We start from the raw sequence: 26,363 nt of genomic DNA on the forward strand, positions 1-26,363 counted from the left end.
AAGTATGGTATAATATACAGTATTGTTCAAAATAATAGCAGTACAATGTGACTAACCAGAATAATCAAGGTTTTTCGTATATTTTTTTATTGCTACGTGGCAAACAAGTTACCAGTAGGTTCAGTAGATTCTCAGAAAACAAATGAGACCCAGCATTCATGATATGCACGCTCTTAAGGCTGTGCAATTTGGCAATTAGTTGAATTAGTTGAAAGGGGTGTGTTCAAAAAAATAGCAGTGTGGCATTCAATCACTGAGGTCATCAATTTTGTGAAGAAACAGGTGTGAATCAGGTGGCCCCTATTTAAGGATGAAGCCAACACTTGTTGAACATGCATTTGAAAGCTGAGGAAAATGGGTCGTTCAAGACATTGTTCAGAAGAACAGCGTACTTTGATTAAAAAGTTGATTAGAGAGGGGAAAACCTATAAAGAGGTGCAAAAAATGATAGGCTGTTCAGCTAAAATGATCTCCAATGCCTTAAAATGGAGAGCAAAACCAGAGAGAAGTGGAAGAAAACGGAAGACAACCATCAAAATGGATAGAAGAATAACCAGAATGGCAAAGGCTCAGCCAATGATCACCTCCAGGATGATCAAAGACAGTCTGAAGTTACCTGTAAGTACTGTGACAGTTAGAAGACGTCTGTGTGAAGCTAATCTATTTTCAAGAATCCCCCGCAAAGTCCCTCTGTTAAAAAAAAGGCATGTGCAGAAGAGGTTACAATTTGCCAAAGAACACATCAACAGGCCTAAAGAGAAATGGAGGAACATTTTGTGGACTGATGAGAGTAAAATTGTTCTTTTTGGGTCCAAGGGCCACAGGCAGTTTGTGAGACGACCCCCAAACTCTGAATTCAAGCCACAGTACACAGTGAAGACAGTGAAGCATGGAGGTGCAAGCATCATGATATGGGCATGTTTCTCCTACTATGGTGTTGGGCCTATTTATCGCATACCAGGGATCATGGATCAGTTTGCATATGTTAAAATACTTGAAGAGGTCATGTTGCCCTATGCTGAAGAGGACATGCCCTTGAAACGGTTGTTTCAACAAGACAATGACCCAAAACACACTAGTAAACGGGCAAAGTCTTGGTTCCAAACCAACAAAATTAATGTTATGGAGTGGCCAGCCCAATCTCCAGACCTTAATCCAATTGAGAACGTGTGGGGTGATATCAAAAATGCTGTTTCTGAAGCAAAACCAAGAAATGTGAATGAATTGTGGAATGTTGTTAAAGAATCATGGAGTGGAATAACAGCTGAGAGGTGCCACAAGTTGGTTGACTCCATGCCACACAGATGTCAAGCAGTTTTAAAAAACTGTGGTCATACAACTAAATATTAGTTTAGTGATTCACAGGATTGCTAAATCCCAGAAAAAAAAATGTTTGTACAAAATAGTTTTGAGTTTGTACAGTCAAAGGTAGACACTGCTATTTTTTTGAACACACCCCTTTCAACTAATTGCCCAATTGCACAGCCTTAAGAGCGTGCATATCATGAATGCTGGGTCTCATTTGTTTTCTGAGAATCTACTGAACCTACTGGTAACTTGTTTGCCACGTAGCAATAAAAATATACTAAAAACCTTGATTATTCTGGTTAGTCACATTGTACTGCTATTATTTTGAACAAGACTGTAACTCTAGGCTATGACAAATGTGACAAAATCAGAGTTGTGGAAGAAAACAAAACATTTTGGTTACATAACTACTTAACCGAGCTATTAGCGGAAAACTGTCAATTTGTTTTACCAAATGTGGTCAGCATTAGTACTTTGTTTTAAAATGGTTTTATCGCTGATTGCTGTCACTTTGTACACTGTACAACATTTGTTTTGTTGGTTTAACTTAAAAATTAAGTAACCTGGTTGCCTTAAAATGTTTAGTTTATTTAAATAAATAAAACAAATTTATATATAAAATGAAGGAAATCGGTTTAATAAATAGAAACTCAAAATATTACTGTAACCGAACTACCTAAAACCTACTCATGATGCTTACACAGTCTTTTAATAATATTTGATTCTCAAAAATGTTAATAATGTATTAACTCAAATTTGACTCAAAATGAATGCAACCAGGTATCTTTTTACAGTGTGTGTCTTGGTGGATTGAAAGCTGAAATTGAAATGATGTCTGATGTCCCCAGGGATCAATACTGGGCCCGCTGTTCTTTAACATTTAGATGTTTCATCTTACCATGCAGCTCTTAAAGTTCACTTGGCCTGAATTATATCTTCTATTAAATGTAAGATGTTTTAGTATATTATTTATTAAAATCAAATGAAGTGACAAAACAGACATTTGCATTGAATAGTACCAAACAAGCATGTTTAATTTCACAATGACACATTTGACAGTAATATATCAAAAACATTTCAGCTGGCATGGTACTTTTAAAAATCCTCAGTGATACAAACACTCCATCTGCACATTTATATTGAGCTCATTTTTCCTCTACAGACTTCATAGAAAGTCACTAAACTAATAAGCCAATATATTTCTGTTTTCACAAATTGCATATTTTCACCGAATGCTAAAAATGGCAGATTTAAATAGTGTTGTGAATTGTTGATATATAAGTGTTGTTTTTCCCCCAATGAAGGCCACTGAGTAGATTGTGCGAAATCCCGAATGATGTGTTCAACCCAAAGCTATGTGCCTACTCCCTCAGTATTTCAGAAAGCAACTCCCTTGTCTTTTGGTTTACAATGTTGCTTGGGTTCTCAAAGCTTTATGTATAACCACAATTCTATTTGGTCATGCACAGTTGCCAAACGTTTTTCCACAAATCTGAGGAGGTCCCTTCAGTTTTACGACAGCATAGACAAAACATCAGTCCTCCTCAAGCAGTCCCACAACATTTTTTTTTTTTGTATAGCATTTCAACCTCATGGTTTGATTGACATAACAACAGAACAAACAAGGCATCAGCTTGTATAAAAACAATAATAGAAGGTTGTCTAGTTCCTACACTGACTAGATTCAGTGCTATAACACAGCAGTTTGAAATATAGGCATGGTGAAGTACTGTCAAAACATCTTCTGATGTCTAATAAAACAGATCATCTAAAAAGAGTGAAAGATTGAACACCAATCTTTGAAAAACATCTAAAAATACTCTGGGTTAAAGCATAGATCATTTGTCTTGAAAGAAGCAAAATAACTTTTTTTAAACTCTAAATCTTACAAAAAGGTCTCTGAAAAAAAAAAAAAAACTTAATTACCAATAACTTAAATACATAAATTATTACATCTCTCACAAAATTGAAAGGTTGACTAAGAAAACAAACAGTATAAAGTGTGAAGGATAAACCAACAGATGAGTAGGAAAAGAAAACTGGTCCAGACATTTCTACTTGGTCCAGCAGCCGAATGGTACAATTGCATGTCGTTGCATTACATCCACAGGAAGGACACGCGTGTCTGACGTCCTGTATGAAGAGAAGCTTTGGCACGGACACACCAATCAGACGACGCAGTAAACACACATGCAGAGGAGGCCAGCTTTGCTCTCCAGCCTATTTATATTGTCTGTATGTTGTTGTGATATAGGGCTGTGTGGTGTGTGTGGTGTCATGAATGAGTGCATTTGGGCTCAGTTCTTCTCACAGCATGGTAGAAATCTTCCAGCTGTACCCTTAAAAGAACAGAATGTTCTCTGTCTAACCTGCTGCTTGCTCACAAAGACGATTCCACCTCCCTAGTGATGATCACAACGGATTCTGGTCTACTTATGTCTTCCACAGACTCGCTGATGATCTCCAGAGATGTAGCAGAAGCACTGGGTAGCGTCGGGGTCTTGGATTCACACGGTTTCTTTGCCTCGGCATCTCCATCGGGAGGCTTCGCAGTATCAACGGCACCACAGCAGAGCTTTGGGGCGCACTGCGTTCTGCAGGAGAGCTCGCAGAGCGAGGCGCGGGACTCAGAGTTCATCGTTACGAATTCCGGTTGAATGGTCGTGGCGTGGATGCCCTCATCATGAAAGAAGTCCTTGATGCGCTTGGCTACGTCCATGTAGGATGTGGGGTCTTGGCATTTGATGTGCGCGGTGGCGATGATGCGACTGCCCGCCAGCTGCCAGATGTGCAGCTCATGCACCGCCAGCACGCCCTCCAACTCCCGTAGGCGAGCGCTGAGCCGATGCACGTCGATTTGCTTGGGCACGGTCTGTAGCAGGATAAGTGCAGACTCCTTCAGCAATGGATATGTGGTGTAGAGGAGGATACAGACCATAATGACGCAGAGCGTCGGGTCGAGATAGAGCACCCAGCAGGGTCCCATTTCGAACACTGTGGTGTTAGATCCTACACTGCTAATATTGAGCAAGTGGTCTGCACAATGTTTGCCCACACAAGGGTTCTCGCAGACAGTGCCCTCTTTGCATGGCTTCCATACAAATATGAAGATGATGGCATTGATAACCACAATGACCGAGCCAAGAGCATCTCCCAGGACATGCAGGAAAACACCTCGCATGTTGAGCTGGGACGCCGAGTCGTGTCCGTTCTCGAGCTCTTCGTATGGAGCGCTGCCATTAATCTGCAAATCCAGGTTGTCGCTACGACACATCTCTATGGAGAAGAAAGAAAGCGAGTGTGAGAATTCAAGGAAATCTGTAAATACGACAAAATAGGTTTTACAAAATAGAGTTCGGTAGGTTTTCTTTAAAAGTACAGCAGTTATGCAGCAGCACCTATCAGAGCTGATTAATGTGCAAAACTGATGAATCATCGACCTCTAATTAAAAAATGATTACTAAGTAATATAATTTAAATGTAAATCATTTAAATGTATTTTCTTAATTGGTAAGTTTTTACCAATTTAGTTAGTGTCGTGGGGTCCCATTTTTATTATGGACAAAAGCAGTGTCCTTTGTGTGATAACCAATGTAACATTCTTCCAAAATTCTTGTCTAAACCAGATGCGAGCGACAAATCTCTGACCGTAAACTGATGTCTCGTTCTATTTATGACGTACTGACATGAAAGACAAATACTTTGCTATGGGCACCATCACATCCAGTGTAGAAAGCATTTAGCGGTAACGTGCATTAAAACCCACTATCAAAATACACTAAAAGGCCCCCTATACTTACAGCAAAGTAATTTTTTGTTCTTCATTTAGGGGTAAAGTAGTTTGAAATACCTTTGCAGCGGTATACAGTGAGCTAACATCCCAACGCATTTCACACTGCTAAGAGCGCATTTACAGGAATATGTAAATATGTGCTGCACACTTTCTTCTCAATAACAAAATAAACACAGTAACACTTTATTCTGCGTTTCCTGAAACCATTGATCAGACAGACATTTGCAAACAGCATCGCAAACTTGTGTGATTGCAATGACAGATCTCGACTTGTGGCTAGAAGCAGAGTTTCTTGTTTGCATGACATGTGGACTTAATAAATCCTTATCTTTAGCAAAATAAGCAATCTGACATTTAGTACAAGCTATACATTTTATTTCAAATACATAAAAATCTAATTTATGTCTTTTAGTTTGTCAAGAGATTTAAAGCAAATGTTTTGAAGAGTACACATGTGAGGATGTGCACTAGTACGTAAGAATGAGCCTATTTTAATCTGGAAATAAAGCAAAATAACTGAGAAAATAAGAATTAGTCCTCAGGTGCCATGTCCATAATTTATAACAAAAAATCTAGCATAAATTCAATCAACTAAACTATTAAAAGCAGTTAATACTCTTGTCACCTGCGTGACATCATTAACCATTCACGTGGTTAAACGACTAGTTGATTTCTTCAACAATGCAACGTACAATTGTAGTTAAGCAGTGAGTTACAATGTTGTGTGGGAAACATACCCCTGTCTGATCTATGTTGCTGCCTCATTAAAAAGATGTGCTTCATATTTAAAATATTCTATTTTAACTTTCCAGTATATATATATATATATATATATATATATATATATATATATATATATATATATATATATATATATATATATATATATATATATATATATATATATATATATATATATATATATATATATATATATGTCATACATGCCATAAAGTTTATTTTGAATGTCTACTAGTGAAGCTGTTGCACTTGTACACAATTATTTAACAAATAATTTACTACATTTTTGTCCGTTTATTATTTAAAAATATTTTTTTACAAAGTTAGGGAAGTAAATGTTTATCAGTCAAGCCTGATGGCTTGTGCAAAATAATAATCCCAGTCTCTTCCACACTGTGAGGCATAGCGGTTTAGTAGGTAATTCAGCATTTGTTTTAATTTTATTTTAATATCGGCTCAATACTCGATATTGGCCAATACTGACAGAATTTTCCCAGGTATCGGAATTGAAAGGCGAAAAAGGCGGATCAGAGCATCCCTAGTCTCTCTTATATTATGCTGCTTTCATGTGCTATCTAAATTATTGTAAATACTAGTTTCCTAGGTAAAAATGGCACATGAACAGCCCCTGATGTCGCGTTTAACACTAAGATACCCAAATTCCTGAGATGGGTTTGCCATAAACTTGGTGTCCGGGGGAAATATACTGCTGTGACAGGTATGATTTATTAGTTTTCCCGCCAAAACAGCTAGATTGTCTTGTCATTAAAGGAACTGTATGTAAGAAATGTATTTCAATTAATCATAAAACTGCCCTGATATGTCACTAAACATTAAGAAATCATGTTAATTCCAAATACTTATCACTGACAACAGTAGTCCGGCCAGGATATGGTCATTTAAAAGTTGTTGTTGTTGCAGCCCTCAACTGATGTTGATATTGACATGTTGTGTTTTGGCCTAAAGCTCCGCCCTCCACCTATCTACTAATCACAGAGTCAGTAGTTTTTCAGGATCCGGGTTGCCAGATCAGCTCTAGTTACCACAGCTGCAGCTACAAACGTTCCTGCTGGATCCTGCAGCATATCTGGCAACCTCATGTCAGGGGGGAGGGGATACAGTAATTTAATGCTCTACAGTAATTTGAAAGTGATTGCATTACCAGTTTTGACCACAATCTTGCATACACTTCCTGTAATGTAATCCATATGTATACACAAGTAATCATTTGAAAAGTATTGTATGTTGTATTTGACAGCAATTATAGAATCTGTAGAAAAAGGACTATCTGGATAGCATTGTAAATGGTTGTCAGTGCATGTGACACTACATAAAATGTTGCTTTTAATAAGATTTTCCCAATAAATAGGCAAGAATAAACCTGTGACCTCCATGATTCCTGTTCATTCTGACAACAAAAGCACTTTATGCAACAAGCTCGTAATCACGACTTCTGAATTTGGAATCACGAAATTTCGGATAGCACGTGAAGGCAGCATAACACGAGTGTATTTGAGGTCTTGTCTTTGTCTTTAATAATGAGCACATGAGTTTAATCAGGTGTGTTCAATAAGAAAGACATCTAAAATGTGCAGCACTGGGGCCCTGGGGTACTCCAGGAAGGCTTTAGTTCAGGACCTTCTGTTCATTAATATAACATTTGCAGTGAGCTGATGATTCACTGAATCCTGTGGGCGATGTAACCCATCTGTTCATCCTTCATCTGGGCTGTCGTAAGCAAACAGACAAGGCCTTGGTTGAAAATCAAAGTGACTGTTTCAACTGATAAAAACAGATAAAAAGCACAGAAAGAAAGTGTTTGCGCATGATCTTCGCTGGGAGAGTGAGCAGACATGCCATTCCATTAGTATGAATTCATGGAAACAAGATACATTAAACCTATACAAAAGCACATGCTTGATTGTTGTCCACAAAAACTATAAAAAAAATAGTTTATCACTCATAACAGTGAGTGATACACATTTTTTTTTGTGGAGTTCTGCACCATTTGCACTAGTCGGTCTTTTAAACATGTTGAATTGGCATCAGTGATGGAGATCACTCAGATAGGCTTAGTTTAGCAAACCAGTGTACAAGGAAAACAGAAGTGATAATTTTTCTTTTATGTCTCCTATATTTTGCCTCAAATCTTGCTTGCTTCTGCAAGAGGAAGACCTTGGTCTCTAGACTGACAATGCCAGTGCCATTTGCAACTTATCAGATATATTTAAAGAAACACATCTGTCTGTGGAGAGCAAGAAAATTGTGAAAACTGTAGCTAATGCTGCTTACAGTTTCTGGTATGTATATCCTAATTCCAGCCTTTAATGACGAACAGTGTTGGGGGGCAATACATTATAAGCAATGCCAGTTTGTAATTAGATTACTTTTCCTAAGTAACAAATAAAGCCGGGTGCACACTGTGCGATTTTGGCCACGATTTGGCCGTCTGAGACAAATTTAGCAAATCCTAAAAGATTCCTCTGACCCGAGGCTAAAATCTGACGTCTTTGGTCGTTAGTTTGACACGTTCACCGGCAGCCGATTAATGAGCGCTGCGATCAAATTTTACCTCAGACGAAATTCTGGAAGTGTCAGAAGATTTGGCACACAATCCTGCAGTGTGACTTCTCCAACGACGACAGTCAAATATCTCCGTTTTTCAAGACAAACTATGACCAAAACGAGAGCTAGAGATTTCTTTGTAGCCAGCATTTCAGTCCCACGTGTAATGCAGCTCACTGTCACCGAACGCGTCATTCATTGATGATATAAAACTCCAGACGAGTTTTCTTGTGCGCGTCCGTTTTAAGCGCGCCTTCACTATCGGACAGTCTGACATTAATGCCAACTGAGATCTTACAGTGTGACATGGCTTACATCGGGGATCATATTCGCACAGTCTGACAAGGGACATTCGCAAAGGATTTTGAAAAATCGCATAGTGTGCAGGACCCATAACTGATATCAGAATTAATAAAATCCTAAATTCAATCCATTCATCAAATAAAGCGATCATCTATTAAAACATTTTGGACTTAATTCATATAGATTCATTTTGTGATCTCTTTATTAACTTTTTGAAGCCTCAAAGTGGTAGTTGCGTAGATGTCAATGGAGGGGCAGAGCGCTCTCAGATTTCATCAAAACGTTTTTGTTCCGAAGATGAATGAAAGTCTAACGATTTTGGAACGACATAAGGATGAATAATTAATGACAGAATTTTCAGTTTTGGATTAACTATCCATTTAACCATAATAATAAGCAAACATTACTTTAAAGTAACTTTCCTCAACACTGATAACGAATAAAGACTATTGTCACCAACTTATAGAGAAAATCTAATGCTAAAAAAAATAGTTGCCTGTATTCTTTGCATTGCTTAAACACAAACATTTGAAGGTGGTAACAGTCAGACACTGCTTGTTCGTTGATGTCGGTTTGGTGTGTCACAGCTATATGAAACCAAACTGTTAGCTGACCAGAGATTTTTCATAATCGTTTTTGACCCATAAAAACATCAGCACCATCACTAGAGCCACGACCAGCGTGATCGGTGATCATGTCCAACATCTTAACTAGAGCCCAATTTATATTTCTGTGTCGAGTGTACGCCGTAGCTACATCGTAGTCTGTAGTAGCCTACGACATACCCTGACATGCACCTCTCTAAAAATGTAACAACGAGTCAATTCTATGTGGACCGCAAACGCTGTGAGTGGTCTGCCAGGAACCCTTCCTCAATGTTACACAAGCTTCCAATATAAGGAATGAACCACCACGCGAGTGTCACAGCACTAACGCTGCAGGAGTCAGTTATTAATTTGAGAAGTTAAAACACTATGCTCAGCATAGCTCCGTTTACATGAATGCCTGCAGCTGCGAGCTGAGCTGTGAGTGCAATCTCCCACCCCCATGTGCGGGTTGAAAACACGTGGAAATGGCTCCCTCTGCTGGCTGTAATCTTTAGCCTTTTGCCAAAAATTCCTCCGATAAGGCAAATATCGTCAATTTGCGCCATTGGAGGAACACAGGTCGACGCATGTAAACAGAGAATAGATTAGTTGTGACGGTTACTTTTGTGTGACTTGCTTAATGTTAAAAAGAGTCAGTAAGCACAATAATCTGTCTGACACCGAAGCGCACTCACAGAAAGCACCCTCTTGGACATTGCGCAATCGCAAATTCAATTCCCTTTCACGGCTTATTGCAATCAGACTGTCAAATGAACACAGTGTTATGTCAAAATGCCTGTCTTGGTGAGTATTCATGTAAACGCAGTCAGTTTACTAGGTGAACATAAACAGCTGGGAAAGAAAACGGATGCGGGTGTCAATGGGATCCCTGCATTAGGTCTTAAAGCGACAGCAGCCTAATAAAGTAAAGCTTATTAGAAAAATGTTACTACAACCAAAGAAAGAGAAATATCACTTACTGCTCTTGCCTGAAGAACTTATATCTTTAACATTTTTTTATACTTCATTCATGTAAAGACTAGCATTTTCTTTTTACATTTGTTTATTCTCTTCATGTATTGTTTCATTCTCGAAAGCTACTGTCAAATAGACGTAATGTTAGCCTGACAAGCCAGACCCACATCAAGATGTTTGGTCTGAAAACTCACCATTGACAGGGCTCAATTCGAGGGACGGGATAAATGGCTGTCTTTCAAACTCCCTCTGCACGGCATGTACGCAATTGGATAGCACTACAACCAACCAGAGCAATGAAAGTGAAGCAGCTAGTTGACAGATTAAACTTTCGCCTTATCCGGTCGGCAAAACTCAGAACACATCTTCCCTTCTTAAGAATGACTTCAGTGCCGTTCTTTGTTCTTTTCTCAAAAGCTCAAAGCTTATTCAAAAGACCGCCGTTTGCCAGTTTCTGTGTTTACTAGAAGCGCAAGCGCAACTTGGCCGTCATTATGTTAAGCCACGCCCACCGACTCTATACATAATGTGATTAATAAATTAAAAGACAAAAGATAACTAATCGTCCACCCCTAGTTTCAGGTGTTTTTGTTTATGATCTTAATATAATTATATATTGCTAAGTAGTGACAGTCGGATTAATGACATTGCTTTTTATGCAATACTAAAACACTTCACTTTCAGTTGCTGTAGTGATCTAATATCGTGCGGGCCTAATTGTAAGTGACCCCAATTTCCAACACTATTAATATTATTCTCACTAATGGTAATCGTGATTGTTCTCCTCTGAAAGAGAAAACAGTTTTCCCAATAAAATATAAAAGTAAATTTAAAATAATAATAATAATAATAATAAAACAATAACAATCGTTACAACGATTATGTATAAACGATAAAAGCAGAAATCGTCAAACCAATTAAATAAGGAAAAAAATGTATTAACTAAGGTAGTTTCTTATACTCACACAAATGTAAATTATGATATGTATAATGTATTCTTCTCTGGAGCTTTAGAAGATATTATGAGAATTATACGTTATTATAGTATAATAACGTATAATACTCATATCTTCTAAAGCGCCAGAGAAGAATACAAACAGGTTTTGAACGACGAGGGTGATAACGTTAATTAAATAATGACAATCCATTTTGGGGTGAATGATCTATTTAAAATATTAGGCTTGTTGCTAGTGGTTGCAGGTTAACAAACATGCCTAACGAGAAACAAAAGCCCTAACAAGAAAGTTTTGCACACGCTTCAAAAAAAAAAAAAAAAAAAAAAAAAGGAAGAAAAAAAAACTGAAAAAAAAAAAAACCGTTTATCATCCGACTTTAAACCTAATGACACATAGGCTACTTTTGACCTCGTTTGTATTTTATCTAGAACACTAACGTATACACACCAATACTACGGACCAGTTTTAATAAAAACAAACAAAATTTACCAGCTCCCCTCCGGTCCGGATTAACGCCATTCGGGCTGTTGTTGTGATTCGCGACTAGATTATTGGTCTCCTCGCCCGTCGACCGACTATCCCCCAGCGTCTCACATCGGCGGACCTTCCCGTTCTTGTGTTTTTTGTGTCCCCCGTGGCTGTGTCCGTGTCCTCCGTGTGAATGGCCGTGTCCGCCGCCTCCTGCGTGACCGTGAAAGAGACAGAGCCCGAGCAGGTTGATCAGCAGCCCCGCAGCCCCCACCCCAATCACCACATCGGGTCTATCGATCGCATGGGGCTCTGTAAAGCGCTCGATGGCCTCCAGGATGATTGTAAAGCAGAGCGCGGTGAGGAATACGGCGTTGACCAACGCGCCCATCACCTCGGCCCGGATCCAGCCGAACGTGTTCTTGTTGGTAGACTGGGTCTGCTCAGCGAAACGCACCGCTACCAGAGCTACGACCAGCGCGATAACGTCCGACAGCATATGAAAGGAGTCCGACAGCATCGCTAGAGAGGACGTTATCCGGCTCACCACTACCTCTACAATGAAAAAGCCGAAGGTGAGCGACAGCATGCACAGCAGTCGAACCCGGTTCGGCGCGCAGGCCATGATTTCACCGAGAGCACAAAACAAAGCTTTGAATGAACAAGATCTTCTTTGGGTTAATATCCCATAACTGAACTCATTCCGACCAACAGACTGTAAGCGATGCGTTGATCCGGGTGTAATGAACGGGTTCGGTCCGGTTATACTGCCCGTCTTCTGTTGCCCGTCTGCAGACGGCTGAAACTTTGCACCCGGACCGGCGAACTTTCCACACGGAACACGCTCAGCGTCCGGCCACGCCCACACTCATCTGCCATTGGCTGAGAGAACGGGCTCGAGGAAGATTTAAAGGAAAAGTTCACCCAAAAAATTAAATTGGCATAATTTTACTCTCCCCCAAATATGTATACACTTTCTTCTACTGAACATAAAATATCCTATACAGAATATATATTCAAATAATATTGGTACATTAAACAGTTGACAGTAGCCATTGAGTGTAGTAGGAATTGACAGTGACCCATAGTAGGAAAAAAAAAATTCCTATGGAAGTCATGGCTACCGTCAACAAAGTGCAGAAATACACTACTAAATTAAGCATACCCCTTAAACCGAATAAGAATGTATTCCACCATTTTGTAAACTAAAATCAAAGAATGGTTTTGAAGAATAAAAACCAAACGGCTACCATTTTAATTTCTTTATTAAAAAAAAAACAAAAAAAAACAGTCAATCCAAATAAAAAACACTAGCTCCCCATCTATAAAATGCTAATACAACACATTATCATAAAAAAGTCCAGTGTTATGCCCATTAAATGAAGTATTGTCCACCATACTGTACAAATGCTGCAGCAAATAAATAAAAGCAGAAATCTTATTTCCAAATATACACAATTAAAAAAAAAAAAAAAACTCGACCTGATTGACCACACAAATGCACTGCTTTCAGCAGCAAACTGTCGTTCATGACTAGCGGATGCCCTGCATTTCTCTGGGCTTTGTTGGGTAAATTTTCCCCTCTTCACCAAGGGCCTGGATGCGCACATTTGCCCATTGGGATCGCTTTACAAGACACTGTTCAGTAGGTTTAGTGATCATCCTGTTCTCAGATCTGCCATTCTCCTTGCCGTCTCCTGCAAAGTGAACCCTTTTCTTTCCTGGGGAGACGTTCTCTTCATTCTCTGTTGAAAATTGAAAATTCAATTTCAAGGCTGTAACTACATTGTGTACAGCTCACATACATACATGCATGCATGCATGCATGCATGCATGCATGCATGCATGCATGCATGTATGTATGTATGTATGTATGTATGTATGTATGTATGTATGTATGTATGTATGTATGTATGTATATATATATTATATATATATATATATATATATATATATATATATATATATATATACACGCATACATGAAGAAAAACAACAAAATGGTCACTTTACTATAAAGCATGCTTTTAAACCGCTTTTACACAAAATGGTCTTCTACCTGTGTCACTGGCACTGAGTACAGACAGCACCCTCTGCTGGCGGATCAAATTATAGGCCTTCAACAAGCTCTCCGCTCTGTTAGAGATGAATTACAAAGACGAAATTATGAATTATGGATGAATTATGGTATCAGCAACATGATACCATACATGAACAAGTGTTCAAAGGCTATAGCTAGCTGTGTTGTGCAGTCCACTACTAATATTAGCTGCTCATTTTATAATGCATTCACTTGACCAGTTAAGGAAAGGCAGCAGTGTATTTACCTGGCCATCTTTTCATTTGATTGTTGTTCTCGGACACACAGCTCCTGTTCCCTTTCTGCAAGTGGGAAAAAAAAAAATGTGAAAGGTCAGCCACACCAAAAGCTCACTGAACGAAATGTCTCCAGGTGTTAAGTGTTAGCTCACCTAAAGTAAAAATTCTGTCATCAGTTACTCTCACATTGTTCCAAACCTACAAGTCTTTAGTTTAAAACGTCTAGGTGTAAATAAAGATTTTAATAGAAACCTGATAGATTTGTCCTTTCATTGAAAGTCCATATAACAAAAACCTTGATCCTTCAAAACAGTTCATAAAAAGAAATCAACATGAGTTAATCCAAGTCTTCTGAAGAGAGACAATCCCTATATACCACAAATAAAATTACATGCCAAAACACTAAAAGCTTTTTTAGTAATCCTAAGGACCTTAACTGCATTTACACTCGTCATTAACATGCGACCCGTATCTGCATGGCTCTCTCTCTCACTCACACACACACACACACACACACACACACACACACACACACACACACACACACACACACACACACACACACACACACACACACACACACACACACACACACACACACACACACACACACACACACACACACACACACACACACACACACACACACACACAAAATCCGTTCAGTGTGTCCTGGTCCAGAGGAAGTGAGGACACTGTGACCGGATCTCAGTTTAATGTACCCAATCATATCTAGTGATATTAATCCCTCTACACGCTCTCTATCAAAAATAAATGGACGGATGCAGTTGAGACAAGAAATAAAACTAATCTGAACTTGACAATAAACTTCAATATTTAAATAGTTTAGACCGGGAGTTAGATACTGTGAGTCTTTCATTTTAATTGTGCATTTAAAGGAAGTGTATGTAAGATTGTGGCCAAACCTGAAACTGCAATCACGATCCAAGAGTCTAATAGGTTTGGATAAGGGTAAATATGACCATTTTTATTTTAAAGCAAACTATCCCTTTAACAAAGTAGTAATTCAAAACACTGAGCTCAAAAGCACTTTCTGTTTGGGTTTCACATAGGAAACGCCCTACCAACGACCATCATTTAACTACAAAGCCTATTTACACCTGTTCTCACCTGACCAACTGTGATTGGATTACCCGAGAAAGATTTTAGTTCCAGGTGTAAAGAGGCCAAAAGAAATACTGAGTGAACTCACGCTCTAGTCTCTGTTCTCGCTCTTTGAGGGCTTGTTCACGCTCACGTAGAATCTGCTCCTTAAGCCGTAGCTCTGCCTGAAGCGACGGCTCCGGGTGTTTGGGCTGCTCTACGTCCACAGATCTGCGGCGCTGCTTCTCTTGAAGTCTCCTCTGCTCCTGGGCTACATAGCCTGAGATCAAACCATTCTGCAAAATGGACTCCACTGAGGGCCTCAGATAATCCTAGCAGAAGAGAAGCGCTAATGAGAATTTGTATTGCCCTGTATGCTGCACAATGTAAAAAAATCTAGTTGATATTTTTTAATTCTAACAATAATACATGGCCATTCACACAGAATGTGTTCTTGGGTATAAAAACAAGAGCTGCAGAGAGAAAGAAAAAAAGCTTCTTCTTTTTTTTTAAGTTGAACATCTTTTAACTTGAGATGCGGGGCGAAACTTTCTAGCCCTTTTACATAGAAAAACAATTAGAAGCAGCACTGAAAAAGGAACATTTTAAAGATCCACAATAAATGAACAAAACAACCAAAAACAAAACCAATGGACTCAGTCTGTTAACAAAAATGCAATTGAATAAATACCAAAAACAAATAAAATGGATGAAAACTGCAACAGATGATTGTGTTTAAGGTGCATATTAGGGGTAGCCCGGTTCACAAAACCCTCGGTTCGTATCAGGGTTTTAGGTTCTGTACGGTTCTTGTTCAATCGTTAACATTCCAGAAATTTACTTCAGCTTAAGATATATAGCTTAATTATCCACAATTTAGGATACAATAAAAAAAAAAAGTTATATCATGTAATCATGCACAAATTGAACTTGACCATCTCTGAGGAAAGCTATGGTGAGATTTTAATACAGCAAGAGAGAAGACATTGATGACATGCTTTTGATTTATATGGGAAAAAAAGGAGAATGTGTATTGCTATCTCTACAGGAACTTTTGTGCCTTTTTAGCACACAAAAGCCCCGTTTCCACCACAGGAACTTTACCCAGGAACCAGGAACTTTGGGTGGTACTTCGTGGGTTTAGACCGCAGGAACCAGGGTCTAAATGAAGTTCCTGGTAAATATTTCCCCCTCCAAACGGCCCTGCTCGCGAGGTAGTACTTTTTCAAAGTTCAGGAACTTTCGAGGGCGGGACTTGGGCGCTGAACATGCTGATTGGTTGAGCTCACGCAGCCTTTTATTTCAACGGGCATTTTTAAAAGTCTTGCGAGGTGCAGTAGGGTGCAGTCTCGTTCAGTAAATATCAGTCTTGCGCTCTGTCTAATGGCGAGCGCCACGTAATGTCCGTAATAGCTGATAATAATATACATTGTCATTTTAAATCTAGCTTTACAAGCTTTCTGAATATGCTGCATGCTGCTGAATCTGCATATTAGTGCTCTTTTCTGTCGTTGTTAATTACCTTAGTAAACCTATACATAACCAGCAAAAGCAGCACAGCTTGAATCTCTTCCATACTCGTTATAAATTTTTTTTCACCATGTAAACGACCTGACCGATTACTTTTAAGTGTGCGTCCTTACATGACGTGACAGCGCGCGCTGCGCTCATGTTGACAAGAGAGGAAAGCTAATTTTTCGGAGGGGTAAACTTTTTATTTCGTAAGTTATGAAGATAATGTTGGAGTAATGACACAGCGTATATTGCCCCAGGCAGTTTTTACTTTAACTGCGCCTGACAGAACATTTTTTTCTGAGATGATTATTACACTTTACAACAAATAAATAGCTATATATAATACTGTATTAGTCCTGGTGGCCGTTAAGAGTTGCTATGGCTACAGTAAACACAATCCAGCTGCTGGAGAAAACAGCGTTGACATTTTTGATGCGGCAGACAAACTGCATGTGACAAAATGATTGTGATTGAAAGTCATTCACATGTAAACAACAGATCGGTTTCGATAACGTCTCATGTAAATAGTCCATCTTTCAGTCGGTACACACAAAAATGATTACTGCAGTAAGACATGTCCTTCACTGACTTGGAGGAACAGTCGCGCGCAGTCCTATCACCGGACTAATTTGCCTAATCTTCACGGAACTTTAGATCGCGGTCGAAACGCAGACAGTTGCAGGTCTGGGGGGAAGAAAAGTTCCTGTAAAAAAGTTCCTGGTACAAATTGTTCCGGGTAATTTTGGTGGAAACGGGGCTAAAGATTGAACTAAAGAATTAACTTGCATTTATCAAACTGCCAACTTCAGTGTGGCTTTAAGCCTTGTTTGTACTTGATGCATCTGCACGAGGTCAAGCATGGCAAATTTGATGTCAACACAGAATGCGCGAGACCCCATTTCGCTTGGCGGTGTGGACGTGTAAGTTTTGTAACTTTGTGGCTCCGCAACTGAAGAAGCATGAGTTCCAGACTAATCTGACCGAGCATGACCTTTCATCACGCCGCACCCAGTCTGCGGGTTGAGTATAAACTCCTCCCCAAACGGACGAGGCGCGCACAGTCAGCGAGAGAGACAAGGAAAACAAACAAGCATTCAAATGGAAATTATCGCAGCCGGAATTAATTTTTGGTGTGTTCGATTATTTTTTATCGTGCGTATAATTCGTTTATTGACTATTGCGACAGGCCTAGCCAAGCATGTATTTTTTATTTATTTTGGGACCAGAGCAATGAAGGAGGGGTGTGTGTTTAAGTACTGATTTCAAATAACACATTAATCAGAAATCACTTACTGCACCTTTAAACTCATTGAAATTGTTTTCAGAAGTGCTATTCAGAGTTCAATTCAAATCTTACCTTCCCTTTATTATCACCACCAAAATCTCTTCGGATGAGTCATTTTACTCTGCGGCAATCTTTGACATGCCTCTCTTAGCATGCAAGTGCAGCCCTTATCTCTTTAAATGGGTAAACTTCACATTATTCAAAACTGTTTGACAAGCTTATGATTAAATTTCATATTTGACATGACCAATGAAATCTAACAACCAAGACAGTTGTTTCTAAACAAATAAGTTGTTTCTAAATGCTCGAATCATGGCAAAAAACATTTTTCAGCCTGGACAAAGCTTGTGCGCATACACAGTTTAAGCGCGCATCTCAGAACACTGCTTGTTTCTATAGCAAACAGAGCCTCTAACTGCAGCGAAAATGACTTCACTAATTAGCTATGGGGTCTTATTTAGAAGGCAGGGTTTATTCGCCATATTGGGGGTTGCACTCTTTCCCATCCATAGGTAATTAGAGTGCACAATCTTCCCATAAAGTCTGTTATTACCCAGTCACCCAACTGACCAATTGCTGAAAAAAGTATTTTTTCAACTAATCGCATTTCAGCAACTTTCTGGTAGTTAATTAGCCTGACATTGTCATACTTAATTCTAGTCAGAATATGAGTCTGATACTGCTCCATTGGGCTCTAATTATGGGGTGTGTTTCAACCGAACCAGGAAAGACTTCAATTGGATAGACCGCGACGCATAACTTTAGTTGTCAAATGTCAACAGAACTCAACTGGACTGTGTTGCCAAGTCCACAGTTTGCCCGAGGGTTGTTTTCCATGTCTGCGGGTTAAAGCAACTTCAATTATGTGATATATAGACCCAGGAATGCAAATTTTAGCAGGCAACCATGCCAAAATAACACATTTTATCCCCAAACACCATTTTGTCTTGGAGAACACCCCCAATAAATTATTGTTTTGGGCTAGTAGTTTGTTGTAAAAACTTGGCAACCTTGTCTGCACGCACACTGGAATCAATAAACAATCTTTGCCGGTGTTGTAAAAAAAAAAAAAAGAATTGAAGGATACACAGAGTACTTACCAACATGATCATTATTTCTGAGAAAAAAAGTGAAGGTGAATGCATATACGAACAAATTCTCCATTTAGAGTTTGAACAAATTCAACCCAAGCGCCTTTGATGACATGGATGATTACGTTACTGTTCATTATCTGTCCATGATCATCTACAGCCTGCCTTGACAGTTTGATTGGTCCGAACTGTTTCTGTTCACGCATAATTACTCCTCTATTAATCAAGTCCAGACCGAACTGCCCCAGCTCAAATGTTGTGTGCGGGACTGAGTTCAGCTGGCATCGAGGCTAGTAGTTAACAATAATTTCTGGAATCCAAATTCACTGACAAGTTTAATTGAAAAATAGTTTACCTTTAAATTCAGCATTTTTGAAAGGAGCATGTTCAGATCCTCTGAGTATCGGTATGGTATTCTTCTAAACTTCCCTTCTCTGATTTTCCCGGCCAGCTCTGTTTGGTTGTATGCTGTAAATGGAGGACTTAAGAAAGAAAGAATAACAAAAGTTTCACAATTGCAAATAACCACACAATCAGATGGAGGTAATTGAGAATAGTGTAATCAGTAAAAATATGAGAGAACAACAATAACATGTATACTTACGATAAAGCACATAGTTCATAGAGTAAACATCCTAATGACCATATATCTGATTTTTCATTATAGGACATACGATTAATTTGTTCCTGTGAATGCAAGAGGAAAATATTAATTAAATAGGAAAAGCAAAGTCTTGACAATGAAATATGATGGAACTGTGGAACAAATAATTAAATATGCATGCCAAGACGAACATTGACCAACAGAAACTTTAGGAGAACTTGTTTGGAAAAGTGGGAGTCAATCCAGTTTCTCAAGAGTGTTCCTGAGAAGGGTTGGTTCCAAAATCTCAACATCCCATTTGGCATCTATAATAACCTCTGTCTGTAAATATGCACTTAAATGGAACGTCCAAAATTGAAAACTGTCATCATTTACTCACCTTTATGACTTAATTTCTTCAGAAGAACATAAAAGATATTGTGAGATTTTCCCCTCTCTACAATGGAAGTCTTAAAATATCTCCTATGTTCCACAGAAGAAAGTCATACACTGTAAAACAGATTTATCAAAGTTAAAAATTATCGGAATATATATATATTCTCTCTACTTTGAAATTTCATAGTTAATTTGATAGATTAAACCTTTGCCATATCCAGACGGCAAAGCTCCAAGCACATCTTCCTTTTAGCAGGGAATTTACACTGGGTGGTTGTAACTCGACAGTCATTATGTTAAGCCTGCCCACCGACTCTATACACAATGTGATTGGCCTGACTAGAGTTTGGTTTTCAAGCTTGTAAGCCAACAGTTGCTAAGTTGCTAGACGACCCTGGCTGCAATTTACATTTGCTGCTAGAGATTTCTAGGTTAACGGTGGCCGACACAGGACAAAAATGTCATAGTTGGAGAAAGCAGAGAGTGACTAGCACTCATTAGAGAAGTTTGTTCGTTTAGGGCTACTGAAGAAACATGACGGCGCAAAATGGCGATTTCACTGTAAGGGAACCCGATGTGAATGGAGATAGAAATGGCTCATTCTAAGGTAGGGCTCGGCACCAAACGGCGATACTTTTATGGTATCGAACAAAAAACTCAGATATCGTAAAATGTATTATCTTTCGGTGCCAAATTTCGCTGTGTCTGTGTGAGCCTGTAGCATACTTGCATGTAAGGACCTAAAGCACTGGTGATTGGCTGTCCACCACCACGTGACAGGGAGGATTTCTGAAGATACTCGCAGCAGTCACACTAGACACAACACAATTATTATATTTTTCATGTTGTTTTACAATGCCAAAGAGGTCTAAAATGTGGCTACACTTTATAAAAGTGGATGCTGAGTCAGCAAAGTGCAACATATGCGATAAGGCGGCGGTGCACTCACACTAGGCGCTCTGAACTGTGCCCGAGCACGTTTGAGCCCTGAAGCCTGGTTTGTTTGACAAGTGTGAGTGCTCCGTTTGGCCGTGGGCCAGAGCGCAGGTCGGTTGGGCTCAAGCGTGGTTTGTGTGCAGAGCGAGCGCTAACCGCACCAGAACACGGAATAGTTGTGTGCTACGGTCCTCATTACGACAGCAAACACCAAATTATTACTACTTGGATACACTTTTCGATTAAATAAAGTATGTATTTAGGTTTATAATGGTCCTGGTTATCACCTTATTGATTAACATGAATTGTAATTTGTGAGTAAAGCTGTAAATTCCTCCATCAAAGTCAGCTGCCTCCTTAATAATCTTCTGATACGTGCAGTGCAGTCAAGTGAAAATTGCTGCGCGGCATAAATGATAAATCTATTAGCCAGTCTTTTAGTGAAAGCGCTTTCCATCTGTTTTTTTTTTTTCAAGAAAAAAGTTGCATCATGAATGACGCAAGCGTACATTAAGTGCAAAAGTGAGTGCAGGCCGTGGAGGAAGAAGGGAGGGGGGACAATCGTGCTCAGGGAAATACTTGACAAATAAGTGTAATTTCACTAAAACCGAATACATCCCAATAACGTTGACTACAACTTTATGTATGTTAGCTTGTGCTGCTAGTCGGTTGCATATGGTATCGAAAAAAGTATCGTTAGGAACCGGTATCAAAACTGGCACTGGGTCAAAAGATTTTGAAAAATCCCCAGCCCTCTTCTAAGGTAATAACGGTACATTATGCAATGTCTTTCTACACCACTGAAAACATAGTTGTGTATATTATATTGCATTTCTGTCAATAGATCCTCATAAATACTACACACTGCACCTTTTAATAGCAATTTCAGTGTAATGTAAAATTGCCAAAGTAGATTTTTGGAACAACATTGGGATACATTAATTTTCAATGCTGGGTGAACTTATCGCTTTGTCTCTCCTGAACCTAATTTTTCCCTTGTAATCTCACAACCCAGGAATTTTTAAAAATCTTTATTTTCCTTATTTTTAAATTTCAGTTACATTTATACTGAACAAACATGAACTGAATAAGCTACTTTACAGCAGAATTTTAATCTCTCACATTTAAAGTTATCGTCACTGGTTCTGTTTCCCCTTTACTACAGTGAAGCTGCTTTGAAACAATTTATAAGCACTATATAAATAAAGCTGACTTTCATTATATTTTCTCTCTTACACACTTAAATACTTATCTTAATAAATGTACCACAGGAAAATCCACTCGTATAAGAAAACTCCTGTTTAAGAACACTTACTGGCGACATGTAATATGGAGTTCCAACGAAGGTTTTAGCAAAGCTTGTGTCATGGTTCAGTATCCGAGCTAAACCAAAATCGCCAAGCTTTACATTCTGTTTGACATCCAGGAAGATGTTTGCAGGTTTCAGGTCACGGTGCAGAACGGTACTGCTGCCATTACTTCGACTATGGCACTCCTTTAACGCCAGGGACAACTGAGCCATCACACGCAGGATGAATTCTTCTTCCAGGTATCGTCTGTAGAGAAAGTATGAAAATAAATGTAAAAATCATTGCTGTAACAGCTTGGTTGCACAGCTTAACAGTAGCTTCATTTTACCTATCTTTGATGCATCTGTTGATGAGGCTGGCGAGATCTCCACCCTCACAGTACTCCATCACTATATATAACGTTGTGTTCGTCCGGTCTATAATTCTGTCGTAGTATCGGACAATATTTGGGTGCTTGAGCTCACGGAGCAAATTGACCTCTGACACCAGCATCTGTTTCTCTGCCTCTGCCATTGTGCCATAGTCCAGCACCTTCCAAACTAGAACCTAAAGAGATCAGGTAACACGGTGAAAATTAACCAGCTGGAAGAGACTCCAATCACTCCAATGCTATCACAAGTCACCAGGGCTGCATCCGAAATCACTCTTTCCTACTTATATAGTAGGAGAAAAATAGTATGTGACAAAAGTAGCATGCCTGAATTTACAGTACACAGTGATGCAGCTGACACTGGTAGGTCACATGATAAGAACACCGTGAACGTAGTAGGTATGGAATATATATTTATACTACACACATTCACTATTTAGAACATCATTTTTTTAGTAGTCATAAAGCACTTTGATTATAATTTTTAAATAAAAATACTTAAAATAAGTACCCACGTCCCGATTTTGTTTGATAAACAATACAAATCTTAAAATACTCTCACAATACATTAAACAAAATACAGTTAATTGGTATAGTGTTTTTAATTATTATAATTACTGCACATGAGAAGCAGCACACAAAAAAGTAGACATTTACAACCTGTTTTTGTAGTATTTAGTCTTTTGTTTTGATTTGTTTAGTTGTTCATTGTTATGGTTTAATGAGTATTAAAATGCTAAATTCGACTGTTCATTAAAATGCTAAATTTGAAATTACATCAGAAAGGCTTGACATCCGAATATAAATATTTTGGATTCTGCAAATATGTTAAAGACATAAGCTTGCACTCTGTCCCTGGCTACATACATTTAAATAATAAACACACGTTATCATATCATACATTTAACTTTTAATAAATAAACATGAGAGCTCAAATGGATGACCTTCTAGGTTGACAATAGTTGCTATCAAAATAACGTTACCATACTGCTCACGCTATACAGTTTCAATCTGTATTTTATTCACCTTTCCATCTGAGTTCCTCTTGACTTTCTGGCATTTCCCATAAGATCCACATCCTATGGTTATCATCACCTCATAGTCTTCAGTTTTCGATGGCATCACGCACACAAACAGCTGCAGCAAGTCCAAACTTCAGACAAATAACGTTACACAGATTATTGAGGGGCAAAACGTACTAACAAACACAGCAGGATTCATTCAAACCGTTCACTTACTCTAATTCACTCACTGCTGGGGTGCTGTCTTATATATTTATGACTCTGTTTTAGTTTTAAAAACGTTATAGTTTCTTGTTTGTGTTGAGAATGAGAGAGAAACAAACAGACGAGAACCACGCAAGCTGATTTTCAAACGTGTGCACAAACTGTGGATTCTGATTGGCTGGTCTGGATTACTAGATGTGATCTTATTGGTCCGTATAAGGAACAAGCGTGCACGTTGCCAAGTGCTGAAGAACCGCGAGAACGCCCGGGAACAGCGGGAAGAAATTCTTAAAGGCACAGGCGGCTTCTAACGAGGGTATTTTTTACGGTCTAGGGTAGAGTAGACCATAGATTGTATGAAAAAAATAAAATCAAAATTAGACAACGCAAATGTATGGAATCCCATATACTCCAAATAAGACAAAAAAAAGTGTCCCAATGCACATTACTCGAAGGAAGCAGCATATAGTTATAATTGATACAAAAAGTAAAAATTGTGAGAGGTCATTCAGATTAAGACATTTACATTTTGAATACCAATAAAATCGAAATTAGTTATCATTATGAGATAAAAAACAACGAAATTGACATTGAAAGTCAAAATTATGGTGACAAAATAATGACCAAGGTAAATCATTATAAAGGTAAAACTATTAGAACCACCTTTTTGTCTCAATTTAATGTTAATTTGTCTACTTTTCATCTCATAATAATGACTTTTTACTTGTCACAATTACGATTTACAAAATTAAATATTTTGGGAGGGAGATGGCCTTTAGCAAATTTTTCAAACTTATTTTATTTATTTGACATATTTCTTGGAGTGTCTTTAGACGCGTAAGATTCGAATATTATTAGCTTGATTTGAATAAAAATAAGTTACTCCTGGGTAGACCCCCTGCACATCGACTGTTCGTCAGCTAGGTGGCAGCAGTGTGTTTATCGCGTTGGTCAGGTCTGGGTGTGGCAGGACCAAAGTTGCCTAGATTCAGCCCAAAGTCTTCACATATCGAGTTTCGGTTTGGCTTTATAGCCAGCGAGACAGTGAAGACAACTTAATTTAATTTGAACAGAGCCATTATGGGTCACAGGTAAGGGTTTTATGGATGTGCATCTGTATCCTTCCAATCTTATTGTAAAGGCCATATCAGTGAAAGCACAGTACATCCGGAAATCTCCACGTTTGCTTCATGCCATGACCTTCCAACTTTATCATTTTACTTTAGACATTAACTATAATGGCTTTACTAATTTCTCATATTATGTTCAGCTGGTTATAAACTAGGCATTAATACAATCATTCCAGAACTAACGTGCAGCAGATGAAAAAACAGATCTGACTAGTTATTGGCTTTGTGGAAATACATGAAAAACATAAAATCCCCACAGGATGTCAGTATTCGTGGACAGTGAAATTTTCCAAAAGTACTGAATGCTTACAGCTCTGGTGTAAATGACTATTACTTCACCAATAAAACCGTTCCCAGCAGGGATGAAAGGACAAAATAAACTTTACCTTTTTAAGGAGTGAAAGATTTGTCACCATTAGTCTTTTACTTTCACTCATCATAATACCTTTGCGTGATGTGAAGATCACATGTTCAAGAATGCTGCTTTAGTCAACCTCCATAAAACTAGTTCACAATTAAGATTTACCAAAAAGACATATATTAGATGTAATTGTACTGAACATACTGTAAGTAACCATTGTTATTGGTTTCAATGAATAGGGTACAAAATAGGGCATACTTGTTTTTTTTGTCAATTATACTAGCTCCTAAAAAAAGTGTCAATTTCAGAAAATGGTTTTCTACTTAGAGTACAGACTCCATGACAACTGTATTGTTGATTTGTGTGTTGAACTAGCTTAATGATGTGGTAATGCTAGATAATGCTTCTTAACTAACATTTCGCTCAGGAGATTGGATTTGTTTTTTTTTGTTGCTGAATTATACCGATTTGTATGTTAGTCACAAAAATGTCAAAATCTGTTTGTTCTATTGAACAAAGTGCAATGTACACAGGCAACTGAGGCATTTGTTAGAATACCTAATTTGATCTAATTAATGATCCATGTTTAACTGTGAATGATTCATCTGTGCATGTTATTGTGAAGATTCACATTGACTTTGAGGCCCTGTTTACACCTGGTATTAAGATGCGCTTTGGTTGATCGGATCACAAGTGGGCGATGCTAAAAACAGGTGTAAACAGGGTGTGAAACGTTTTGAGCTTTTTGACTTTCAACCACTTCGAGGATGTCGAAAACACATGCGACCGAATTGCTTTCTCAAGTGTAGACGTTCATGTGATCGAATGCATTCGAACAGGCACAAAAGGCCGCCTACTGACCTAATGCGCAAACATTATGATAAATGCGCTAGTCAGACGTGATATAAACTTTGGCGGCTGAAGACCAAAGTTTGGTTTGAAGATGACAAAAATGTACAAAGCACAATGTTCTCACACCATTTCTGATTTCTAAAATACACATCATGTTCGGTGTGGTCTTGTTGCTGTCAGAGCTGCTTC

At 38.5% G+C, this 26,363-nt stretch overlaps 2 protein-coding genes across 2 annotated transcripts; both read right to left on the minus strand.

The window, feature by feature from the left end:
• Positions 1 to 2,310: 2,310 nt before the first annotated feature.
• On the minus strand, positions 2,311 to 12,540 carry slc30a1a (solute carrier family 30 member 1a). Its single transcript, XM_067417282.1, has 2 exons — positions 11,718 to 12,540; positions 2,311 to 4,584 (listed from the first exon to the last, which is right to left on the minus strand). Exons 1-2 carry the CDS (start codon positions 12,319 to 12,321, stop codon positions 3,689 to 3,691), a joined length of 1,500 nt encoding a protein of 499 aa, XP_067273383.1. The 5' UTR covers positions 12,322 to 12,540; the 3' UTR covers positions 2,311 to 3,688.
• Positions 12,541 to 12,943: 403 nt separating this feature from the next.
• Positions 12,944 to 26,357, minus strand: nek2 (NIMA-related kinase 2). The gene is made up of 10 exons (XM_067417280.1): positions 23,844 to 26,357; positions 23,632 to 23,758; positions 22,564 to 22,781; positions 22,241 to 22,481; positions 19,615 to 19,697; positions 19,366 to 19,492; positions 15,229 to 15,451; positions 14,024 to 14,078; positions 13,756 to 13,832; positions 12,944 to 13,441 (listed from the first exon to the last, which is right to left on the minus strand). Exons 2-10 carry the CDS (start codon positions 23,725 to 23,727, stop codon positions 13,230 to 13,232), a joined length of 1,332 nt encoding a protein of 443 aa, XP_067273381.1. The 5' UTR covers positions 23,728 to 23,758; positions 23,844 to 26,357; the 3' UTR covers positions 12,944 to 13,229.
• Positions 26,358 to 26,363: the final 6 nt, after the last annotated feature.

This window comes from Pseudorasbora parva, chromosome 15 (genome assembly GCF_024679245.1).
Source record: "Pseudorasbora parva isolate DD20220531a chromosome 15, ASM2467924v1, whole genome shotgun sequence".
NCBI lineage: Eukaryota > Metazoa > Chordata > Actinopteri > Cypriniformes > Gobionidae > Pseudorasbora > Pseudorasbora parva.

Excerpts from the sequence above, each read along its gene's own strand:
- nek2 (XM_067417280.1), bottom strand. The coding sequence starts at position 23,727 with ATGCCATCGAAAACTGAAGACTATGAGGTGATGATAACCATAGGATGT. Across the intron at positions 15,452-19,365 it reads CAAAAATGCTGAATTTAAAG|GATTATCTGAGGCCCTCAGT; the intron begins GTAAACTATTTT and ends CTCTTCTGCTAG. Across the intron at positions 14,079-15,228 it reads GCGAGAACAGAGACTAGAGC|AAAGGGAACAGGAGCTGTGT; the intron begins GTGAGTTCACTC and ends TCCCACTTGCAG.
- slc30a1a (XM_067417282.1), bottom strand. The coding sequence starts at position 12,321 with ATGGCCTGCGCGCCGAACCGGGTTCGACTGCTGTGCATGCTGTCGCTC. Across the intron at positions 4,585-11,717 it reads TCCGGACCGGAGGGGAGCTG|AGATGTGTCGTAGCGACAAC; the intron begins GTAAATTTTGTT and ends TCTTCTCCATAG.